Source organism: Piliocolobus tephrosceles, chromosome 21 (assembly GCF_002776525.5).
Source record: "Piliocolobus tephrosceles isolate RC106 chromosome 21, ASM277652v3, whole genome shotgun sequence".
Classification (NCBI taxonomy): domain Eukaryota; kingdom Metazoa; phylum Chordata; class Mammalia; order Primates; family Cercopithecidae; genus Piliocolobus; species Piliocolobus tephrosceles.
This window is the reverse complement of record NC_045454.1, coordinates 11,972,031-11,993,859: the sequence shown is the minus strand read 5'-3', so window position 1 is coordinate 11,993,859 and position 21,829 is coordinate 11,972,031. Positions and strand designations below refer to the sequence as shown.

At 48.5% G+C, this 21,829-nt stretch overlaps 1 protein-coding gene across 1 annotated transcript; it reads right to left on the bottom strand.

Moving 5' to 3' along the window:
* Window positions 1-2,998: 2,998 nt before the first annotated feature.
* NANOS2 (nanos C2HC-type zinc finger 2) lies at window positions 2,999-3,967 on the bottom strand. The gene has a single exon (XM_023182395.2). The coding sequence runs from the start codon at window positions 3,800-3,802 to the stop codon at window positions 3,386-3,388; it is 417 nt and encodes a 138-aa protein (XP_023038163.2). The 5' UTR covers window positions 3,803-3,967; the 3' UTR covers window positions 2,999-3,385.
* Between the last annotated feature and the right edge of the window lie 17,862 nt (window positions 3,968-21,829).

Below are 21,829 nucleotides of genomic sequence, written 5' to 3'. Positions count from 1 at the left end.
TTTTTTTTTTTTTTTTTTTTTTTTTTTTTTTGAGACAGAGTCTCGCTTTGTCACCCAGACTGGAGTGCAGTGGCTGGATCTCAGCTCACTGAAAGCTCCGCTTCCTGGGTTTACGCCATTCTCCTGCCTCAGCCTCCCAAGTAGCTGGGACTACAGGCGCCTGCCACCTCACCCAGTTAGTTTTTTGTGTTTTTTAGTAGAGACGGGGTTTCACTGTGTTAGCCAGGATGGTCTCGATCTCCTGACCTTGTGATCCGCCCATCTCGGCCTCCCAAAGTGCTGTGATTACAGACTTGAGCCACCGCGCCCGGCCCTAATTTTTGTATTTTTAATAGAGATGAGGTGACCAAGTAGCTGGGACTACAAGTGCACGCCACCACACCCGGCTAATTTTTGCATTTTTAATGGAGACAGGGTGACTAAGTAGCTGGTACTACAGGCATGCACCGCCACATCTGGCTGGTTTTTGTTTTAGTAGAGATAGGGTTTCACCATGTTGGCCAGGCTGGTCTCAAATTCCTGACCTCAGGTGATCTGCCCACCTTGGCCTCCCAAACTGCTGAGATTACAAGCATGAGCCACCACACCCAGCATATTTATTTATTTTTAATTTAATTTTATTTTTTGAAACAGGGTCTCACTTTGTCACCATGACTGGAGTGCAGCATCAAGGTCATATCTCATTGCAGTTTCTAACTCCTGGGCTCAAGTGATCCTCCCGCCTCAGCCTCCCGAGTAGCTGGGACTACAGGCCCATGCCAGCATGCCTGACTATTGCTTTGTATTTTTTGTAGAAACGGGGTCTCACTATATTGGCCAGGCTAGTCTCAAATTCTTGGTCTCAAGTGATTCTTCCACCTCCGCCTCTCCAAGTGTTGGGATTACAGGCGTGAGCCACCACGCAGGGCAGGGACCACAGTTTTCAACACCTCTCCAATGGGTTCTGGGAGCTCAAAGTTTAAGGACTACAAAAAAGCTGGTCCTGGAAGATCCCGGGAGTTCACAGGGCCAGAGAAACCCATAGACATGACATGAAAAGGGAATGGGGATCAAGGCGGAGGCACGGGAGGAATTTGAGAGCCAGTTCACAGGTTGGCGGATGTATCGGGGGCAGGCTGGGAGGAGAACCTAAAGCCCCTTTCTGTCCTGCCTCCAGCTTCCCGGCGTGTTGGGTCTGGCCAATGCAGCTACCTGCCCCTTCCCGCAGCTGCTGAGGACAAAGCCAGATGAGAGGATGGAGACAGAGGCTGGACGCGGTGGCTCACGTTGTAATCCCAGCACTTTGGGAGGCCGAGAAGGGCGGATCACCTGAGGTCAGGAGTTCGAGACCAGCCTGGCCAACATGGTGAAGCCCAATCTCTACTAAAAACAAAAACAAACAGACAAACAAAAACACACACACACACACACACACATACACACACATATATATAAAATTAGCCAGTGTGGTGAGGCACTCTGGAGCCTGAGGCAGGAGAATTGCTTGAACCCAGGAGGAAGAGGTTACAATGAGCCCATACTGGGCCATGGCACTCCAGCTTGGGCGACAGAGTGAGACTCCATAACAAACAAAAAAGGCCCGGTGCAGTGGCTCACGCTTGCAATCCCAGCACTTTTAAGAGACCGAGGTGGGCGGATCATCTGAAGTCAGGAGTTCGAGTCCAGCCTGGCCAAAATGGTGAAACCCCATCCCTACTCATAAAATAATACAAAAAAAAACAAAAAAAAAAGCCGGGCGTAGTGGTGGGCACCTGTGATCCCAGCTACTTGGGAAGCTGAGGCAGGAGAATCGCTTGAACCCGGGAACTGGAGGGTGCAGTGAGCCGAGACTGGGCAACAAGAACGAAACTCCGTCTCAATAAAGAAAAAACAGAAACCAAAAATAAAAATTACCCGGGTGTGGTGGTGCGCACCTGTAGTCCCGGCTACTCGGTCACCCCGTCTCTACTAAAAATACAAAAATGGCCAGGCGTGGTGATGCATGTCTTTATTCCCAGCTACTCGGGAGGCTGAAGCAGGAGAATCGCTTGAACCGGAGAGGCGGAAGTTGCAGTGAGCCGAGATTGCGTCATTGCACTCCAGCCTGGGTGACAAGAGCAAAACTCCGTATCAAAAAAAAAAAAAGGCCAGGCGTGGTGGGGCGCACCTGTAGTCCCAGCTACTGGAGAGGCTGAGGGAGGATAATCACTTGAACCCGGGCAGTGAGCCGAGATCGCACCACTGCACTCCAGCCTGGGCGACAGAGCAAGACCTTGTCTCACAAACAAACCAAAGACGGAAACAGATACAGCCATTTCAAAGACAACTGAAAAACCTTTTTATTCACCAGAGCTCAATACTCAGGGTCCCAGCCCTGTGCCAAAAACTGAACAACTTAAAATCTGACTGGGGTCCTTCTTTTCTTTGCCCCTAAAATAAAAGCTAGGCCGTTGCCTTTCCCATCCGGGTACTCAAACCCCTCTCTTATCGGCGGTTCCTCGACTTAAAAGTTGGAGGATGAAAAATACAGGAGGAAAAAAAAAAAGTCCTTTAGTCAACTATCACGATTTGGGGGGTCAGATGGGAGGTGGTCGAAAGATGTGCTTCTTTGCTGGGGAAAAGGACCCATCGGTGATTTGGGGATGGGGGCATGTGCCGAGTGCAATGGGCTAAACAAGGGGAAGAACAACCAGGGGGCATTGAAAGGTGTCAGCTCAACCCATGACTCTCCATCCCCAGGTGAGCCTGTGAAGACACCGTGCCCTCCAGTGACACGGTGCTCTCCAGCGTCCCACTCAGCTCCTGACGGATGGGTGCTGAGGTCAGAGAAGGAATGAACTGCTGTGGTCCATGATGACACTGTGGTTCTACAGGAGGGTGAAGGTAGAGAAGGCTGGTTCTATAGGAGGGTGAAGGTGGAGAAGGCTGGTGTTAAGTTGACATCCCATCTTGAAGTTCTCGGGTTGGCACTTCTCAGCCAGCCTTGTTCAGTGTCTCCTAAGGGCTGGCTTGGGACAGCACGGTGGAATCCTGGAGGTTCAAAAATCCAAGAACTCCACAAGGAAGGGAGAAGTTGAAGGGACAGGGCTCCTGTCACCAGCAGGCCCCACGAGGACAAAAGATCCATGAACCGGGGCCCAGAGGGCGCTACAGGGCCATGCAGGAAGGGTTCCCGCGCACCAAGGACCCTCGGAAGCCCACAGGCCAGAGCTCCGAGGGCTGACAGGTCCAAGGGGGCGGGGCTGGCCTGGCTCCCAGGAGTCTCCACTGTTTCAGGAGCCAGCCAGGGTGGAGTTCTGGGGGCCAGAAATTCCAAAGGGCTGGGTGACTGGAGGAGAGAGTTTAGGGACTTGGGTGGGACAGACCAGGAGGGTCAGGGGTGCGGGTGGTGGACATCTCACGGTCCTCAGCGCTTGACCCTGCGTCCGGCTGAGTTGCGCCCGCTGCGGCGGTAGAGGGACTGCTGGCCACCGTTGAGTGGGCAGTACTTGAGCGTGTGGGCCTGGTCACCGGTGGCACCGCACACGGGACACACGTAGTGCCTCAGGATGGGACACACCACCACGCCGTCTGCTGTCTTCAGCTGGTGTGAGGAGTAGACGTGGCGGGACTCCCCGTTGTGCTTGCAGAAGTTGCACAGGGTGCCCAGGCCCCCGTTGGCCCCTGACCCTCCCAGCCCCTGATCCTGCCCCAACGGGGGCCCAGGACTTGGCTCCTCAATCTCTTGGGTCTCCAGCCTTTGCCCCCGATTTGCGATCAGCGCCCACACCACCTGGCTCAGGTTGAAATAGTCCTTCCACATGTCAAAGGGTGGCTGCTGCATGGCACCAAAGCAGGGGTGGTGGGCCACTGGAGAGGGGTTGGGGCTGGGGGCCCGTGGGCAAGGGCAGCAGGCGTTTCCCAGAGCAGAAGGGAGCTGCACCCCCTTTTATAATGCCCAGAGACTCTTCCAAGCAAAGGTGGAGCTTAGGATTTAAAGGGCCCACTCCCTGCCCATAACCCCCATCTAATTTTAGTTCTTCACAGAGATCTGGAAGGAGATCATTCCCCTGGTCTCTGGTCCTTGCTCTGCTGCCAAGGTGCTCTGTGTCCTCTGGGAAGACACTTCCACTCTCTGTGCCTCAGTTTCCCTGTCTGTTCAAAGAAAGCCCATGTCTGCAACTATCTCCCACCCGTAGGCTGCAGGGGCTACACCCTTCGTAGACTTCAGAGTTATTCCTGATCACCATAGCAACCAGGCTGGGCACAGTGCCTCACACCTGCACTCCGGGCACTTTGGGAGGCCGAGGCAGGAGGATCGCTTGAGCCCAGGACGTCTAGACCAGCGTGGGCAAAATAGCGAGACCTTGTCTCTACAAAAAATAAACACACAAAAATAATAATAACAACATGACCTGATTTATTTTATTTACTCGAGACAGAGTCTCGCTACGTCGCCCAGGCTGGAGTGCAATGGCGCGATCTCTGCTCACTGCAACTTCCACCTCCTGGGTTCAAGCGATTCTCCTGCCTCAGCCTCCTGAGTAGCTGGGATTACAGGCGCCCACCACCAAGCCCGGCTAATTTTTTTGTAGTTTTAGGAGAGACACGGTTTCACCATATTGGTCAGGCTGGTGTGGAACTCCTGACCTCAGGTGATCCACTTGTCTCTGCCTCCCAGAGCGATGGGATTACAGGCGTGAGCCACTGCGCCAGGACTATTATTTTCATTTTACAGAGAAAGATATGAAGCTTGGAGAGGTTAAGGAATGTATCCAAGGTCACACAGCAGGGAAATGGCAGAGTCGGGTTTCATACTCACTCTGGGAACTGGGAATTGAGGTTAGAAGTGGCAGAGGACCTTGGCACGGGACGATCTCACTTAGAATGCCCCTTCTTGGGCTGGGCATGCTGGCTCACGCCTGTAATCCTGATACTTTGGGAGGCTGAGGCTACAGAATCACTTGAAGCCAGGAGTTTGAAACCAGCCTGGGTAACATAGTGAGACCTTGTCTCTACACATAATAAAAAATCAGCTGGGCATGGTAGCATGTGCCTGTAATCCCAGCTAGTGAGGAGGCTGAGGCAGGAGGATCACTTGAACCCAGGAGGTTGAGGCTTCAGTGAGCCATGATTGTGCCATTGCACTCCAGCCTGGGCTACAGAGTGGACCCTGTCTCTTTTTTTTTTGAGATGGAGTCTTGCTCTGTCACCCAGGCTGGAGTGCAGTGGCACAATCTTGGCTCACTGCAATCTCTGCCTCCCGGGTTCAAGTGATTCTCCTGCCCCAGCCTCATGAGTAGCTGGGATTACAGGTGCACACCACCACACCTGTTTAATTTTTTGTATTAGTAGAGGCGGGATTTTGACATGTTGGCCAGGCTGGTCTGGAACTCCTGACCTCAGGTGATCCACCGGCCTCGGCCTCCCAAAGTGCTGGGATTACAGGCATGAGCCACTGCACCTGGACAACCCTGTCTCTTAAACAAACAAACAAACAAACAAACAAAACCCTCTCTTGGCCCTATTCATTGTCTTAAATCCTTCCCGGCCTTTGGAACCAGCAAAAGCCTTGTCTCCCACCCACCGTACCTACAGGGGTTCTTCTTCCACCCACAGTCTTCATGGACCACCTTGATATTCAACACATAGTTATTGAGGCTCCATGTTGGGTGCTGGAAATTCAGCAGTGACCAAGGCTACCTTATGCCTGCTTCATGAACAAGTTCAGGAGAGCAACCAGTAAATGAGAAAACACTAGACTGTAAAGACCTGCTGACCTGTGAACCGGGTGTTCTGAGAGTGGCTGGCTCAGGGATGGGACTTGGAAGCTGCGACCACTAAGAAGAATCTTCCAGGAAGAGGAACACCAGCTATGGAAACTGTGGCTGGGCACGGTGGCTCATGCCTGTAATACCAGCACTTTGAGAGGCCGAAGTGGGTGGGTCACTTGAGGTCAGGAGTTCGAGACCAACCTGGCCAAGATGGTGAAATCCCTATCTCTACTAAAACTACAAAAATTAGCAGGCCGGGCACAGTGGCTCAAGTCTGTAATCCCAGCACTTTGGGAGGCTGAGGCGGGCGGATCACAAGGTCAGGAGGTTGAGACCAGCCTGGGCAACATGGCAAAACCCCATCTTTACTAAAAATACAAAAATTAGCTGGCATGGTGGCGGCTTAGTAGCTGCAATCCCAGCTACTCAGGAGGCTGAGGCAAGAGAATCGCTTGAACCTGGGAGGCAGAGGTTGCAGTGAGCTGAGATTGTGCCATTGCACTGCAGCCTGGGTGACAAGAGCAAGACTCTGTCTCAAAAATAATAATAATAATAATAATAATAATAATAATAATAATAATAATAATAATAAAATAAAATTAGCTGGGCACGATGGTGGGTGGCTGTAGTTCTAGCTATTTGGGAGGCTGAGGCAGGAGAATTGCTTGAACCCAGAAGGCAAAGGTTGCAGTGAGTCAAGTTAGGGCCACTGCACTCCAGCCACCGTGGCAGAGTAAGACTCTGTCTCAAAAAAAAAAAAAAAAAAAAAAAGACATCCTGAAATCTGGGAACAGCAAGGGGGCTGGAGTGGCTAGAATGGAGTGAAGGTTCCAAGATAAAGCCAGCATGGTTTGCAGGGGCTGGACACCCTCAGACTCTGCAAATCTCCCTTAGGGTATGTTTTGGAATTGGTGAGGGCGTTCTGAGTTTGTCACAGTGATTGGGGGTGTGGCTGGATTTAGTGGGTGGGGACCAGGGATGGCAGATATCTCAGCAGTTCGCACCACCGAGACCTATTCTGGGCCCCACTTAACTTTCCAGTGTCCCACTGAACACCCATCTAGGTAGAAGAACCCATTTATAATTATCCGAATTCAGAGCCTAGCTATGTTTTATATATAAGCACTAGGTGCTTTTTGCGATATTTTAAGATAATGCTCATTTTTCCTGGATTGCAACCACCGTATTCATTCTGGTCTTCAAGCTCTTGGTTTTTCTGAGAACTTTATTCAGTTATTCACCAATTCTAGAAGCCACAACACTCAACGCAATGCTGCTTGTGGTATCTGTCCCCAAACAACATACCATTTGTTTGTATCTCATTCATGGTGAATCTACGCAGAGAGGCTAGTGTCTTCTCCGCTCAGATGATTTTTGGAGTGTCCATGCCTGAGCATTTGTATACTTAAATAGACATTATTTTATTATAAATTACTGTCTTTTTATTTTCCTTTTATATTTTAGCTAGGATAGGATATGCATTTTTGAAAATAAAATTTGTGGCTGGGCACAGTGGCTCACACTTGTAATCCCAGCACTCTGGGAGGCCGAGGCAGGTGGATCACTTGAGGTCAGGAGTTCCAGACCAGCCTGGCCAACATGGCAAAACTCTGTTTCTACTAAAAATACAAAAATTAGCCGGGCGTGGTGAGGCTGAGGCAGGAGAATTGCTTGAACTCAGGAGGTGGAGGTTGCAGTGAGCTGAGATAGCACCACTGCACTCCAGCCTGGGTGACAGAGCAAGACTCCGTCTCAGGAAAAGAAAATAATAAAATAAAATAAAATGTGTATGTTGGTGGGCTATATTACCTATGAGTTTAACGTTCAAAGTCCTAAAGGGGCATTTCAAAATGTTATCTATATTGTTGGGGGTCCTTTCTTGGACCCATCCATTGTCCCAAATTCCCATGCCTGTAACCCCAGCACTTTGGGAGGCTGAGGCAGGAGGGTCACTTGAGCCTAGAAGGTTGAAACCAGCCTGGGCAGCATAGTAAGACCTAGTCTCTACAAAAACTACAAAAAAGTTAACTGGTGATGCATGCCTGCAGTCCCAGCTACTCAGGAGGCTGAGGCAGGAGGATTGCTTGAAACCAGGAGGCTGAGAGACTTCAGTGAACTGTGTTGGTGACACTGAACTCCAGCTTGGGTGAGGGAGTGAGACCTCATCTCAAAAAAAAAAAAAAAAAAGATCATCTATGATAATGAAGACACAGTTGAGGCAATAATCATAGGCAGACTCATTACTGAGCACCTTTAGGCTGGCACCTTGCTCAGGGCCCGACGTGTGTCATCTCTAAATCCTCCCAGATCGTGTCAAACAGAGTCTGTTAATAGTCCTGTTTTACAGACGAGCGAAAGGAGACTCAGAGGGGCTCAGGAACTTGTCCAAAGTCATATGGACAGTAAGTGTTAGTCTGGCTGGGCTTGGTGGCTCACACCTGTAATCCCAGCACTTTGGGAGGCCCAGACAGGCAGATCACTTGTGGCCAAGAGTTAAGAGACCAGCCTGGCCAACATGGTGAAATCCGGTCTCTACTAAAAATACAAAATTTATCTGGGCACAGTGGCATGTGCCTGTAATCCAAGGTACTTGGGAGAGTGAGGCAGGAGAATCGCTTGAACCCAGGAGGTGGAGGTTGCAGTGAGCCCAGATCGCACCACTGGACTCCAACCCGGGTGACAGAGCAAGACTCTGTCTCAAAAAAATAAATTAAAAATAAAAATAATGTTTAAAGAAGTGTTACTCTGGATCTGAAACCCAAGACTGCTTGACCTCGACCTCAGACATCCTCCTACCCTCTGTGAAGGAGCAGGCAAGCCCACTGTGAGCCAAGAGCCTGCCTAAGACCCCAAGGGAAAGCAGCAGACCCTGGGGGTCTTGTGGGTGTAGAGACAGATGGAGGTGGGAAGCCAGGAAGGATGGGCGTATTTGAGCCAGACACAGAGCAGATGAGACCTGTCAGCCATCGACAGACGTACTCGAGAGCAGAAGAGACTGTGGTCTGCAGAATGGAAGAACAGGGCACCATGATGGGCACGCGGGTCCCTGTGCTGAGCGCTTTCTGCAAGTCACAGCCTTGACCTTCCTCGCGGGAGGTGTGAGTTCCCTGTTTGTGCAGGGCCTGGACCCAGTAACCCAGTGACAGTGGTTACAGCTGTGACATCTGCGGGGTGCCTGAGAATGATGTAAGGAGAGGCTGATCCGAGGCTCCATGACTCCCCTTAACAATTGCACCTATTGTTTGGAGAATCCCAGATACTGCTGGCTTGGGAGTGGTTTTTTATTTTTTCCCCTTACTATTTTCTCCCTAATTGTTTTCTTCTAGGATTCTGTTATTTGGGCCACGGCTGCTTTCCACCCCGCAACTCCAATTTTATTGGATGAGTTGATTGAAAGATGCCGCTTATCCTTCTTCAGACTAGCCCTCTTACCCTGGTGTGGTTGCTGCTATGAGTTAAAGGAATGGCAGATGATACTGACTAGAAATTCATCAGCCCCGGTGTTTACTACGCCCTAACCTCCGCCCCCACCCCAAGGCCACGACCACTGTCTGCTAACCTGACGCCAAGGTGCCCTGTTTATTTGTGAGTTTCCGTCTCCGCCTGATGCCTGGCAGAAAATAGCTCTTGCTGGAGGTCCAGAGATGTGTGGGGAGGGGCAAGAGTTAGAAACCCCGAGAAAGTGTGGGGAGAAACACTTAAATGGGCCGCAGTGACTCCCATAGAGACCGAGGGACCTGCTCCGAGACCGAGGGACCTGCTCATGCGGGGACCAAGACAGGGGAGATGAAGACCAGGGGGAGAGAGACCCCGAGGGTCAGCGATGTCACCATCATCATCGTTGTCCTCATGGTCTCTACTGCGTGCTTGCCTATTGCCATCTCATTAAGTCCCCAGACAGCCTTGTCAAGTATCTTGTAATAGTCTCATTTCACAGAACAGGAAACAGGCTTGGAGGTGACATCTCTCATGGATGTAATTCAGTTAGGCTGGACTCAAATCCAGATCTGGGGCTGGGTGTGGTGGCTCACCCCTGTAATCTCAGCACTTTGGGAGAATGAAACAGGAGGGTCGCCTGAGCCCAGGAGTTTAAGGCCAGCCTGGGCGATATAGTGAGACCCCCATCTCTAAAAAAAATAAAAAATTAGCTGGATGTGGAGGCATGCCTATAGTTTGAGCTACCCAGAAGGATAAGGTGGGAGGATTGCTTGAGCCCAGGATGTCAAGTAGTGACTGTGCCACTACGCTCCATCTGGGCAGGCAGAGCAAGATCCTGTCTCTAAAAAAAAAAAAAAAGATCCCATCTCTCTAAAAAAAAGTATATATATTTGTTAAAATTATATATTGTATATATTTATATAGTTATATATGTTAATAAATGCTATACTTATAGAATTAGAATCATGATTTATATATATTTATATTTTTATATATTATACGTAATATATAACACTATTAATATAGTAATTATATATATATATATATATTTTTGAGACGGAGTCTCGCTCTGTCGCCCCAGCTGGAGGGCAGTGGTGCGATCTTGGCTCACTGCAAGCTCCACCTCCCGGGTTCAAGCGATTTTCCTGCTTCAGCCTCCCAAGTAGCTAGGACTACAGGTGCCCGCCATCACGCCTGGCTAATTTTTTGTATTTTTAGTAGAGACGGGGTTTCACCGTGTTAGTCAGGATGGTCTTAATCTTCTGACCTCGCGATCCGCCTGCCTTGGCCTCCCAAAGTGCTGGGATTACAGATGTGAGCCACTGCGTCTGGCCAATAATACATAAATATGTTTGCATTTACAAAATACTGTATATCAATACTGATGATTAACAATATATTAATAATATATTTATAATATATAAATATATATAAAAGGTATATATGTACTTATGTAAAATATATATTTTTATAGCATATATTTTATATAATATGTATATTTATATGTCATATTTATATATCATATATCATATATATTTTTTAATAAAACTATAAATTTAAAAATACATTTATACTTTATAAATTTATATATTTATTTTATATATAAATATAGTTATCAATATTAAGACATGTACCTTTATTATTAAAATATAAATGCATTTATTAATATTTATATAAATGTATATAGTTATATATTTATATAAATGTGTATCTTATATATTTATATATTTTATATATTTATATTTCATATATAATGTACAAATGTATATTTATATATTATATAAATTATAAATATACATTTATATAATATATAATATAATATACATTTATATATAAGATATAGTTATATACATACTATAACAATACAAAAATACATTTATATGTTTATATTTTATCAAATATGAATATGATAATGTACCTCAAAATTATAGATATAATTGACTGGGCATGGTGGCTCATGCCTGTAATCCCAGCACTTTGGGAGGCTGAGGCGGGCAGATCAACTGAAGTCAGGAGTTTGAGACCAACCTGGCTAATATGTTGAAAGCATGTCTCTACTAAAAATACAAAAATTAGCTGGGCATGGTGGTGTGCACTTGTAGTCCCAGCTACTCAAGAGGCTGAGGCACGAGAATCTCTTGAACCTGGGAGGTGGAGGTTACAGTGAGCCAAGATCTCACCACTGCACTCCAGCCTGGGCGACAGAGTAAGACTCCCTCTCAAAAAGAAAGATAATTTAAAAAATTACATATGTAATTATATAACAATTAATAGTTACATACATATAATATATAATATATGTTATGTATATTTTTCAGGTTGGGCTATGTGCTATAGAGAAAAAATAAAGGGAGCAGTGGTCAGGAGTGGCCTTTTGAAAGAGGCACTATTTGAGAAGGGTCTTCAAGGATGTGGAGGAGGGAGCCTTTTCAATATGTGGAGAAGTGCGACCCAGACAGAGGGAGTAGCCAGTGCAAAGGCCCTAAGGTTGAACCATGACTGGGTGTTCAGGGAGGCCAGTGTGGCTCGGGTGGATTGAGAGGGAGAATGGGAGGGGGTGGTCGAGAATGCAGGACCCGGTGGGCCACGGTAAGGACGCTGGATTGTGCTTTGAGTGAGGTGGGAGTGATGGGCGGGTCTGAGCAGCAGTGGGGAATGCTTTGACTGAAGATCCAGCAAGGTTTCTCTAACTGCCCTGTGGGGGGACAGACCGTGGGAGTTGAGGGCAGAAGCTGAGGGCCCTGTGAGGTCAAGGCAAGAGGTGATGGTGGCTGGACTAGAGGGAAGGCAGAGAGAAAGTGTCGAGGAGTGGCTGGGTGTTGATTACTGCATAGCAGCAGAATGAGACTTCTAAAATATAAATCAGATCGTGTCACTCCTCTTGCTTAAAACTTACTCTGATTCTCTATTATTCTCAGAATAAAGTCCCAAAACATTACTGTGACCCTAGGTGATATGTGTCCCCTCTTCCCACCTTCCCTGGGATCTCTATGATCTCATTTTCCATTGCATTTGGCTCCAGTTGCTCACTCCTCTGTAGCCACCCAGGTGTCATTTCTCTCTCTCTCTCTCTCTTTTTTTGAGAGAGTCTCTTTCTGTCTCCCAGGCTGGAGTGCAGTGGCATGATCTCTGCTCACTGCAACCTCCGCCTCCCGGATTCAAGTGATTCTCCTGCCTCAGCCTCCGAAGTAGCTGGGATTACAGATGCCTGCCACCATGCCCAGCTAATTTTTGTATTTTTAGTAGAGATGGGGTTTCACCATGTTGGCCAGGCTGGTTTTGAACTCATGACCTCACATGATCCACCCGCCTCGGCCTCCCAGAGTGCTGGGACCAAAGACATGAGCCGCCATGTTTTTAAAAATATTTGCCTAAAAATATTTTTTAAAATATTTGCTGTATCATGGACTGAATTGTGTCTCCCCAAATTCATATGTTGAAGCCCTGACACCTAGGACCTTATAATGTGACTATATTTGGATATAGGACCATTCTTTTGTATTTATTTATTATTATTATTATTACTATTTTTTTTTTTTTGATACGTTGCCCAGGCTGGAGTGCTGTGGCCGGATCTCAGCTCACTGCAAGCTCCACCTCCCGGGTTCATGCCATTCTCCTGCCTCAGCCTCCCTGGTAGCTGGGACTACAGGCGCCGCCACCTCGCCCGGCTAGTGTTTTTTTGTAGTTTTTAGTAGAGACGGGGTTTCACTGTGTTAGCCAGGATGGTCTCGATCTCCTGACCTCGTGATCCGCCCGTCTCGGCCTCCCAAAGTGCTGGGATTACAGGCTTGAGCCACTGCGCCCGGCCTATTATTATTTTTTTTGTAGAGACAAGGCCTCACTATATTGCCCAGGCTGGTCTTGAACTCCTGGACTCAAGTGATCCACTGGCCTTGGCCTCCTAAAGTTCTGGGATTACGGGTGTCAGCCACCGCATCTGGAGACAGGGCCTTTAAGGAAGTAATTTAAAAGGAGGCTGGGCCAGGCTTGGTGACTCACGCCTGTAATCCCAGCACTTTGGGAGGCCGAGACGGGCAGATCATGAGGTCAAGAGTTCAACACCAGCTTAGCCAATATGGTGAAACCCGTCTCTACTAAAAATACAAAATTGGCCGGGCATGGTGGCCCACACCTGTAGTCTCAGCTACTTGGGAGGCTGAGGTAGGAAAATCACTTGAACCCGGGAGGCGGAGATTGCAGTGAGCTAAGATCGTGACTCTGAGCCAGCCTGAGTGACAGAGCGAGACTCCTAAAAAAAAAAAAAAAAAAAAAAAAATCAATAAATAAAAGGAGGTTGTTAGGGTGGACTCTAATCCAATCTGACTAGTGTCCTTAAAAGAAGAGGGGATTGATGATGGCTCACGCCTGTAATCCCAGCACTTTGGGAGGCCGAGGCGGGCGGATCACGAGGTCAGGAGATCGATCTCAATGGCACAATCTCAGCTCATTGCAAACTCTGCCTCCTGGGTTGAAGCGATTCTCCTGCCTCAGCCTCCCGAGTAGCTGGGATTACAGGCATGTGCCACCATGTCCAGCTAATTTTGTTTTGTTAGTAGGGACAGGGTTTCTCCATGTTGGTCAGGATGGTCTTGAACTCCTGACCTCAGGTGATCCGCCCACCTCAGCCTCCCAAAGTGCTGGGATTACAGGCATGAGCCACCACTCTGTTGCCCAGGCTGGGGTGCAGTGGCGTGTTCTCAGCTCACTGCAACCTCCACCTCCTGGGTTCAAACGATTCTCCTGCCTCAGCCTCCTGAGTAGCTGGGACTATAGGTGAGTGTCACCACTCCCAGCTAATTTTGCATTTTTAGTAGAGCTGGGGTTTCACCATGTTGGCCAGGCTGGTCTTGAACTACTGACCTCAAGTGAGCTGCCCCCATCGGCCTCCCAAAGTGTTGAGATTACAAGCGTGAGCCACCGTGCCCGGCCTTCAAGAATCACATTTCTGAACCTTCAACTCACATCCATCTCCAGCCTACATTAGTCCTAACTAAGTCACAACCTTACTTCAGCCCACACCCTGCCAAAAGCTGGGTCAATGCTTAAAGTCATCCTACCTCAGTCCCAGTCTTAATTCTACCTTTGGCCTAACCTGACTCTGACCTCAGCTATATCTCTAACCCTATCTCTGTTATAAATTCTGACTGTCCTTAACCCCAACGCTGTCCCCAACCTTAAACCCATGGCTTGTTCTTACCCATGATTCCAGTAGTGGCCTAATTCTATCTCTAATGACTGTCACCCTGATACTAAGTCTGATGACCATGGCCCTGTTATACCCCAAGCCTACACCTTAACCCTGGACTTGACTGGAGGCTCGCCCTGACCTTGATCTCAGCTATAATCCCAGTCCAGTCCTAGATGCAAACCTAGCCCTAATTTTAGCTGTAATCCTAGCCTTGACTTTGATTCTAGCTATAGCCAGAGTCTTAACTCTACACCCAGTTTTTACCCTGATCTCATACTTGACCCTAACCTTGACCATGGGCATAATCCAAACACCAAGGCTAGTTGTCATCTCTACCCGAATCTAATGAATCTTTTTTTGTTTTTGTTTTTGAGACAGAGTCTTACTCTGTCACTAGGCTGGAGTGCAGTGGCACAATCTTGGTTCTCTGCAACCTCCGCTTCCCAGGCTCAAGCAGTTCTTGTGTCTCAGCGTCCTGAGTACCTGGGACTATAGGCACCTGCCACCACACCTGGCTAATTTTTAAACATTTTTATTTATTTATTTTTTGAGACGAAGTCTCACTCTTGTCGCCCAGGCTGGAGTGCAGTGGTGTTATCTCGGCTCACTGCAGCCTCCGCCTCCTGGGTTCAAGAGATTCTTCTGCCTTAGTCTCTTGGGTAGCTGGGATTACAGGTGCCTACCACCACGCCTGGCTAATTTTTTTTGTATTTTCTTTTTTCTTTTTTTTTTTTTTTGAAACAGAGTCTCGCTCTGTCGCCCAGGCTGGAGTGCAGTGGTGCGATCTCGGCTCGCTGCAAGCTCCGCCTCCCAGGTTTACGCCATTCTCCTGCCTCAGCCTCCCGAATAGCTGGGACTACAGGCGCCCGCCACCTCGCCCGGCTAATTTTTTGTATTTTAATAGAGACGGGGTTTCACCGTGTTAGCCAGGATGGTCTCGATCTCCTGACCTTGTGATCCGCCCGTCTCAGCCTCCCAAAGTGCTGGGATTACAGGTGTGAGCCACAGCGCCCGGCCTTTTTTTGTATTTTCAGTAGAGACAGGGTTTTCGCCATGTTGGCCAGGCTGGTCTCAAACTCCTGATCTCAGGTGATCCATCCTCCTGGGCCTCCCAAAGTGCTGGGATTACAGGTGTGAGCCACCGCGCCCAGCCCTGCTCTTCCTCTAGGTCTTTACTCACATGTCACATTTTCAGTGCAGCCTTTCCTGTGTACTTTATTGGAAGCTGCAGTGTCCCCTCTTCCAGTACTTTCAATTTTCCTTTTCTACCTTAGTTTTCTTCATAACATATATTAATCATCTAGTGTACTGTATAATTTATTCATTTATTTTGGCTATTGTTTCTTTTCCCCAGTACCGTATAAACTCCCTGGGATAGGGAAATTTGTTTTCTTTTGTTTTCTGGTGAACCCTTAGTGTTTAGAATAGTCCTTGGCCCATGGTAGGTGCTTAGTAACTTTTTTTTTTTTTTTTTTTGAGACGGAGTCTCATTCTGTCACCCAGGTTGGAGTGCAGTGGAGCAATCTCGGCTCACTGCAACCTCCACCTCCTGGGTTCAAGTGATTCTCCTGCCTCAGCTTCCCGAGTAGCTGGGATTACAGGTGCCTGCCACCGCGTCCAGCTAATTTCTGTATTTTCAGTAGAGACAGGGTTTCACCATCTTGGCCAGGCTGGTCTTGAACTCCTGCCCTTGTGATCCACCCACCTTGACCTCCCAAAGTGTTGGGATTACAGGCATGGGCCACAGAGCCCGGCCAATAAATATATGCATTTTAAATGACTAGGTACTTCCTGAGAAGGATGCAGCTCCCATTTCCATACAGTTGGAAGCTCATTGGTTAAGAGAAAGAACACTGAAGAGGGAATAGGGTCGAGAGGGCCACAGGTTTCTGGAGAGTAAAGCTGAGTGGTCAATTACTACTAGCCAACTGAGGGTCCTACTCTGCTCCTAACCGAAACAATAATTCACCCCTGTGACCACTCCAACTCTAGCCAGTAACTCACCCGTCTCTTTTGGTTCACGTTGCCTACCTGGAGGTGCTAGATCTTTCCACCTGCAGGGAGAGCAGCTGAGAAATGCAAAGCCTGGGTCCTGTTCCTGGCTTGTCTGTGGAACTAGGGGACACCCATATTTTCCCTCTCCCTCCTCTTCTTCCTTGGGGCTCTGAGTCTCTGGTTCAGCTGAAAATGAGGTGAAGGTCAAGAGGGAGATCCTCGATAGTAAGGTTGGAACTGAGGATGAGGATAATGGTGAGGCAGGGGGCTATGAGAATCGGCACTGGTCATACAAGTGGTGACCAAGAAAAAGGACAGAGAAGGCCATAGAGATGGAATAATTGAAATAAAACTGGAGCTTGGGGGCCAGGCACGGTGGCTCGCCTGTAATTCCAGCACTTTGGGAGACCGAGGCAGATGGATCACCTCAGGTCGGGAGTTCGAGACCAACCTGGCAAACGTGGCAAAAACCCCATCTCTACTAAAAATACAAAAATTAGCCGGGCGTGGTGGTGGGTGCCTGTAGTCTCGGCTACTCGGGAGGCTGAGGCAGGAGAATCGCTTGAACTCGGGAGGCGGAGGTTGCACTGAGCCGAGATCGCGCCGTTGCACCCCAGCCTGGGTGACAGAGCGAGACTCTGTCTCAAACTAAAAAAAAAACAAAAACAAAACTGGAGAGTGAAAAAAAACAAACCAAGGAGACAGAACACACATAAAGTCAGAAGTGAGATATACGTGCACATAAAAACAGAGATGGACAGAGAGAGAGGGCGTGCAACCACGGGGAGAAAGTGTGGCCTCTCTCAACATCTATTCCATTCTCCTAGTGCACCATCCTGCAACTGCAGCGGCTGGAGGGCTCAAAACTACATTTCCCAGAATGCCTTGTGGCTGCGCCTGTGGACGAAGGTTAGGTTCCACCAATCAGGTGCCTTCGCGGGAAGCTTGAATTTCTTACCGAAGTAAGTTGAGCGAGAGGCAGCCCGGAGGCCAGTGCAGATTCCTGCGAGACGCTGCGGTGGCGGGGCCGGCTGCCGGCTTCCTGATCGCGCAGGAGGAACAGCAGTTCCTGGGCGGCCCTTTCTGGGCGCTGGATTTGAAAGTACCCTGGAGGCTCAGCCTGGATTCTGTTTCTTCTGAGAGGCTGTGTGTCCCTTAATAAGTCCTTTTTGCTTACACTGTCCCAAGTGAATTCTGTTCGCTGCCTCTAGGCAACGAAGGGTGACGGAGAAATAGATGCAGACCCGGCCAGACACAGGGAAAGTGATTCAGGAAGACACACAGAGACCCCATCCCTCCGAAGAGACAAGAAGAAAGACAATTCTGCAGAGGTGGGATGGAGATGCAGAAAAAAAAAAATCAATGGGAGGAGGAAGACCTGGTTAGACAGACACTCAGAGAAATACAGAAGGTAACAAGCAGAGAGGAGTGAGAGGCCAGGGCAGGTGGGCCAGAAACAGGGACACAGAGACCTCACCAGAATGCTGGCGTGAAGGTGTTGGTTGACAGGCCTCATTTTACATTTTTATTTATTTACTTATTTATTTATTAATTTTGAGACGGACTCTCGCTCTGTCTCCCAGGCTGGAGTGCAGTGGTGCAATCTTCCCTCACTGCAACTTCCACCTGCGATTCTCCTGCCTCAGCCTCCCGAGTAGCTGGGATTACAAGCGTCCGCCACCACGCCTGGCTAATTTTTGTATTATTAGTAGAGACGGGATTTCACCATGTTGCCAGGCTGGTCTCGAACTCCTGACCTCAAGTGATCCATCCGCCTTGGCCTCCCAAAGTGCCAGGATTACAGGCGTGAGCCACCGCTCCCGGCCCAAGAGGGCTCTTTAGAGAACAGACTTCTCTGAAGGCATGGCAGTTGAAAGCAGGAGAATAGAGGGGACTTTGGAGAGATCTCTGACTTGCCAGACTCTCCGAGTTCAGTGGCAGATGGGAGCGAGCATTTGTCTGGCAGAACGTCTCTTTGTCCCAGCGCCTATTCCCAGCCCAAAGGTTCGTCAGCTCTGACTGCGGAGGGGGTAGTGCCCCTGAAAGTGTTTCCCATTCTCCATCACTTGCCCCTCAGGCCTTGTCCCCCCAAAACCAGCCCCCACTTGACAGCTTGGTAGGAGTGAGAACAGTGACTCAACCGGTTTTAATGTGTGAGGCAGATTCCAGGAGTAGTAGTGACTGACCAAGGAACTAAGAGGAGTTGGGGGTGGCAGGAGGAACAGAAGGACTGCAAAACAGGGACACCAAGGGAAAAAGAGAGGGAAACGTAGGGACAGAAGGCAGGGAGAGTGTGAGGCAGAGAAAGGGGAGCTTGAGGGACACAGTAGAGAAACTAGGGGCATAGAGAGGGAAGGATCCAGGGCCTGAGAGAGGGGACAGAGGGGAGACAGAGGTGGGGGACAGAGGGACAGAGAGGAAGGACACAGGGACAGAGGAGGGGGACAGGAGGACAGAGAGAGGGAGGATGAATAGAGAGAGGGAGACAGGGATGGGGAGACAGAGGGACAGAGTGGGGGGCAGAGGGACAGAGGGGTGACAGAAGGGCAGAGAGGAAAGGGATACAGGAATTACGGGCAGTAAGTTGGGCATGCCCCAGTTGGAATTCCAGATGGTGGACACCCTGGCTCCTTTAATCAGTTCTTTTGGCTTTTTTTTTTTTTGCCCCTGAGATTTCTTTTTGTTTTCTTCCACCTAAGGTTGCCAGATAAAATACAGGATGCCCACTTTCATTTGAATTTTAGATAAGCAACAATTCATATTGTAGCATACTTATCGCCCAAATATTGCATGGGACATTTTTACACTTTTTTTTTTTTTTTTTTTTTAGATAGAGTTTCACTCTGTCACCCAGGCTGGGGTGACATGGTGCGATCTCGGCTCACTGCAACCTCTGCTTCCTGGGTTCAAACGATTCTCCTGCCTCAGCCTCCCGAGTAGCTGGAACTACAGGCATGAGACACTACACCTGGCTAATTTTTGTATTTTTAGTGGAGATGGGGGTTTCACCATGTTGGCTAGACTGGTCTCAAACTCCTGACCTCAGGTGATCTGCCCACCTCGGCCTCCCAAATTGCTGGGATTATAGGTGTGGGCCACCGCGCCTGGCCTAAAAACTTCTTCTTTTAATCTGAAATTCAAACACCACTGGACACACAGCATTTTTATTTGCTAAACCTTGGCAACCTTATCTCCATCACTTTCCAGTTTCTGCTTCTTATTTTCTGTTTGTGTGTGTCTGCCTCTCCCTCTCTTCTAGTCCATCTCCACCTTCTCTATTCTCCTTCGTCTGTTTTTTATTTTTGTGTGAGACAGGGTCTTCTTCTGTTACCCAGGCTGGAGTGCAGTGGTGTGATCTCACTGCAATCTCTGCCTCCAGGGATCAAGCGATCCTGCCACCTCAGCCTCCCAAGGAGCTGGGACTACAGGCATGTGCCACCACACCTGGCTAACTTTTGTGTTTTTTGTAGAAACGGGGTTTCATCATGTTGCCCAGGCTGGCCTCAAACTCCTGGGCTCACGAGATTCTCCCACCTCTGCCTCCCAAAGTGCTGGGATTACAGGCATGAGCCACCGCGCCTGGCCTCCCCTTCCTCTCTTAATGACCTGGCCCTTCTGATGCGTAGAGACCTCTCTTGAGACACCCCCACCAGGTCCCTGCCTAGGCCCCTTCCTCCCTCCTTCCCCCTTCCCAGCCCTCTTTCTAGGGCTGTCTCTCTGCTCCAGGCAACTTCTCTGTCTTCTTTCTTCATCTCTCTTCTCACTCAGATCCCCCACCTTTGCAAATCTCTCTACACCCCATTCACCCCCACCCAGAGAAGAAGGTTTGGGGGCTTTGAGGGAGCTAGGAATCTCCCATTACTCACCTTCATCCTGACTTCATCTCCTTTCCTTTCCATTTCCTGGGCCAGAGAAGTCATGAGGGTTTTCCAAAGCCACACAGCAGAACAGAAACACCCGCCCTCTCCCTCCAAATCCTTTCCAACTTCCTAGCTTCTTGGTGGAAAATTCCTTTACTCTTCCTGAAAACAGTCTGGCTTGGCAATGTTTGAGGGTCACAGGCCAGTACCAGAGGCGCCTGTGGCTCATGGGATGGTAGACTTTTGGGCACCTACTACGTGCTGAGAGTGAGGGATATGGCCTGTGGGCTGTAAATACAAGAACAGTGATGTGTCCTGGGCATCACCGTATCCCTAGGCCCAGAACACAGTAGGTGTTCAATAAATACCTGTTGAATGAATGAATGAATGAATGAATGAGTGAATGGACACACCTCCAGCGGCTGGAGCCTCATCTGCACGTCTGCCCTCGTTCTCTTCATCCCTATGGCTCTTGCTTACTTTATCCTAGCCTGAGTCCCCCTTCTCCTTCCATCCCCCTCTGTTGGGCTTGTCCTTCTCTGGAGTCCTGTTATTGTTATTTTTATCAGCTGGAGGGGGTCTCTGGTGACTACAATGTGCTGAGCATTTTCTCTATGTGAGATACTGAAGGGGTGAGTCACATGTAGAATCCTTCTGGAATATTTCAGAAGGCAAGTACAGCTTTCTAGGGCGTTTTCCAGATGTGGAGATTGGGAGACAGGGAGAGGAAGCGAAGTGCCTTGGGTCACATCAGAATCCAAGCATCTGGCCTCACCCCACCCAGCCTCCTTGGTCTTGGTCTCTTTTGTTTCTCTGTCATCTGCCAAGCTGCATCTCTGGTACCTCCAAAATGTAAGGCAATTACTTATCTTTTTTTTTTTTTTTTTTTTTTGAGGCAGGGTCTTGCTCTGTTGCCCAGCCTGGAGTGCAGTGGTGCAATCACAGCTCTCTGCAGCCTCGACCTCTCAGGCTCAAGTGATCCTCCTGCCTCAGCCTCCCGTGTAGCTGGGACTATAGGCATGTACCACCACACCTGGTTAATTTTTAAGTTTTTTGAGACAGAGTCTCAAACTCCTGGGCTCAAGTGATTCTCCTGGCTCAAGCGATTCTCCTGCCATGGCTTCCCAAAGTGCTGGGATTACAGGTGTGAGCCACCATGTCCAGCCTATTTTTTTTTTTTTTTTTTTGAAGTAGTAGTAGCTATCCTATTGGGTGTAAGGCAGTATTGTGGTTTTGATTTGCATTTCCCTAATGACTAGTGCATCATTTGTTTTTATAGTACAACTTGTATGGCATTTGGCTTCATTTACTAGTAAACTGTGCTTTGTAGCTTGCTATCTATATCGGTATCACTGAATTGGAGTCAGTATTCAGTGATAACAAAATACTTCTTTTTCACTGTGAAATTTTATACTTTTGGAGAACTGGGAGAATATTATTACATGACTGAACTTAAGAATTCCCTCTGGATTTGGGTCAGTATGCTGTATTCACATGGATTAAATAATATGCTTTTGTTACAAAGTCACTTTAAAATTACTTCCAATACATGTAAAATGAAAAATAAATATTTTTTCTCTCAAGTAAATGACCATGTAAATTGGGATGTCTTA

Coding starts and splice junctions, on each gene's coding strand:
- NANOS2 (XM_023182395.2), bottom strand. CDS start 3,802: ATGCAGCAGCCACCCTTTGACATGTGGAAGGACTATTTCAACCTGAGC.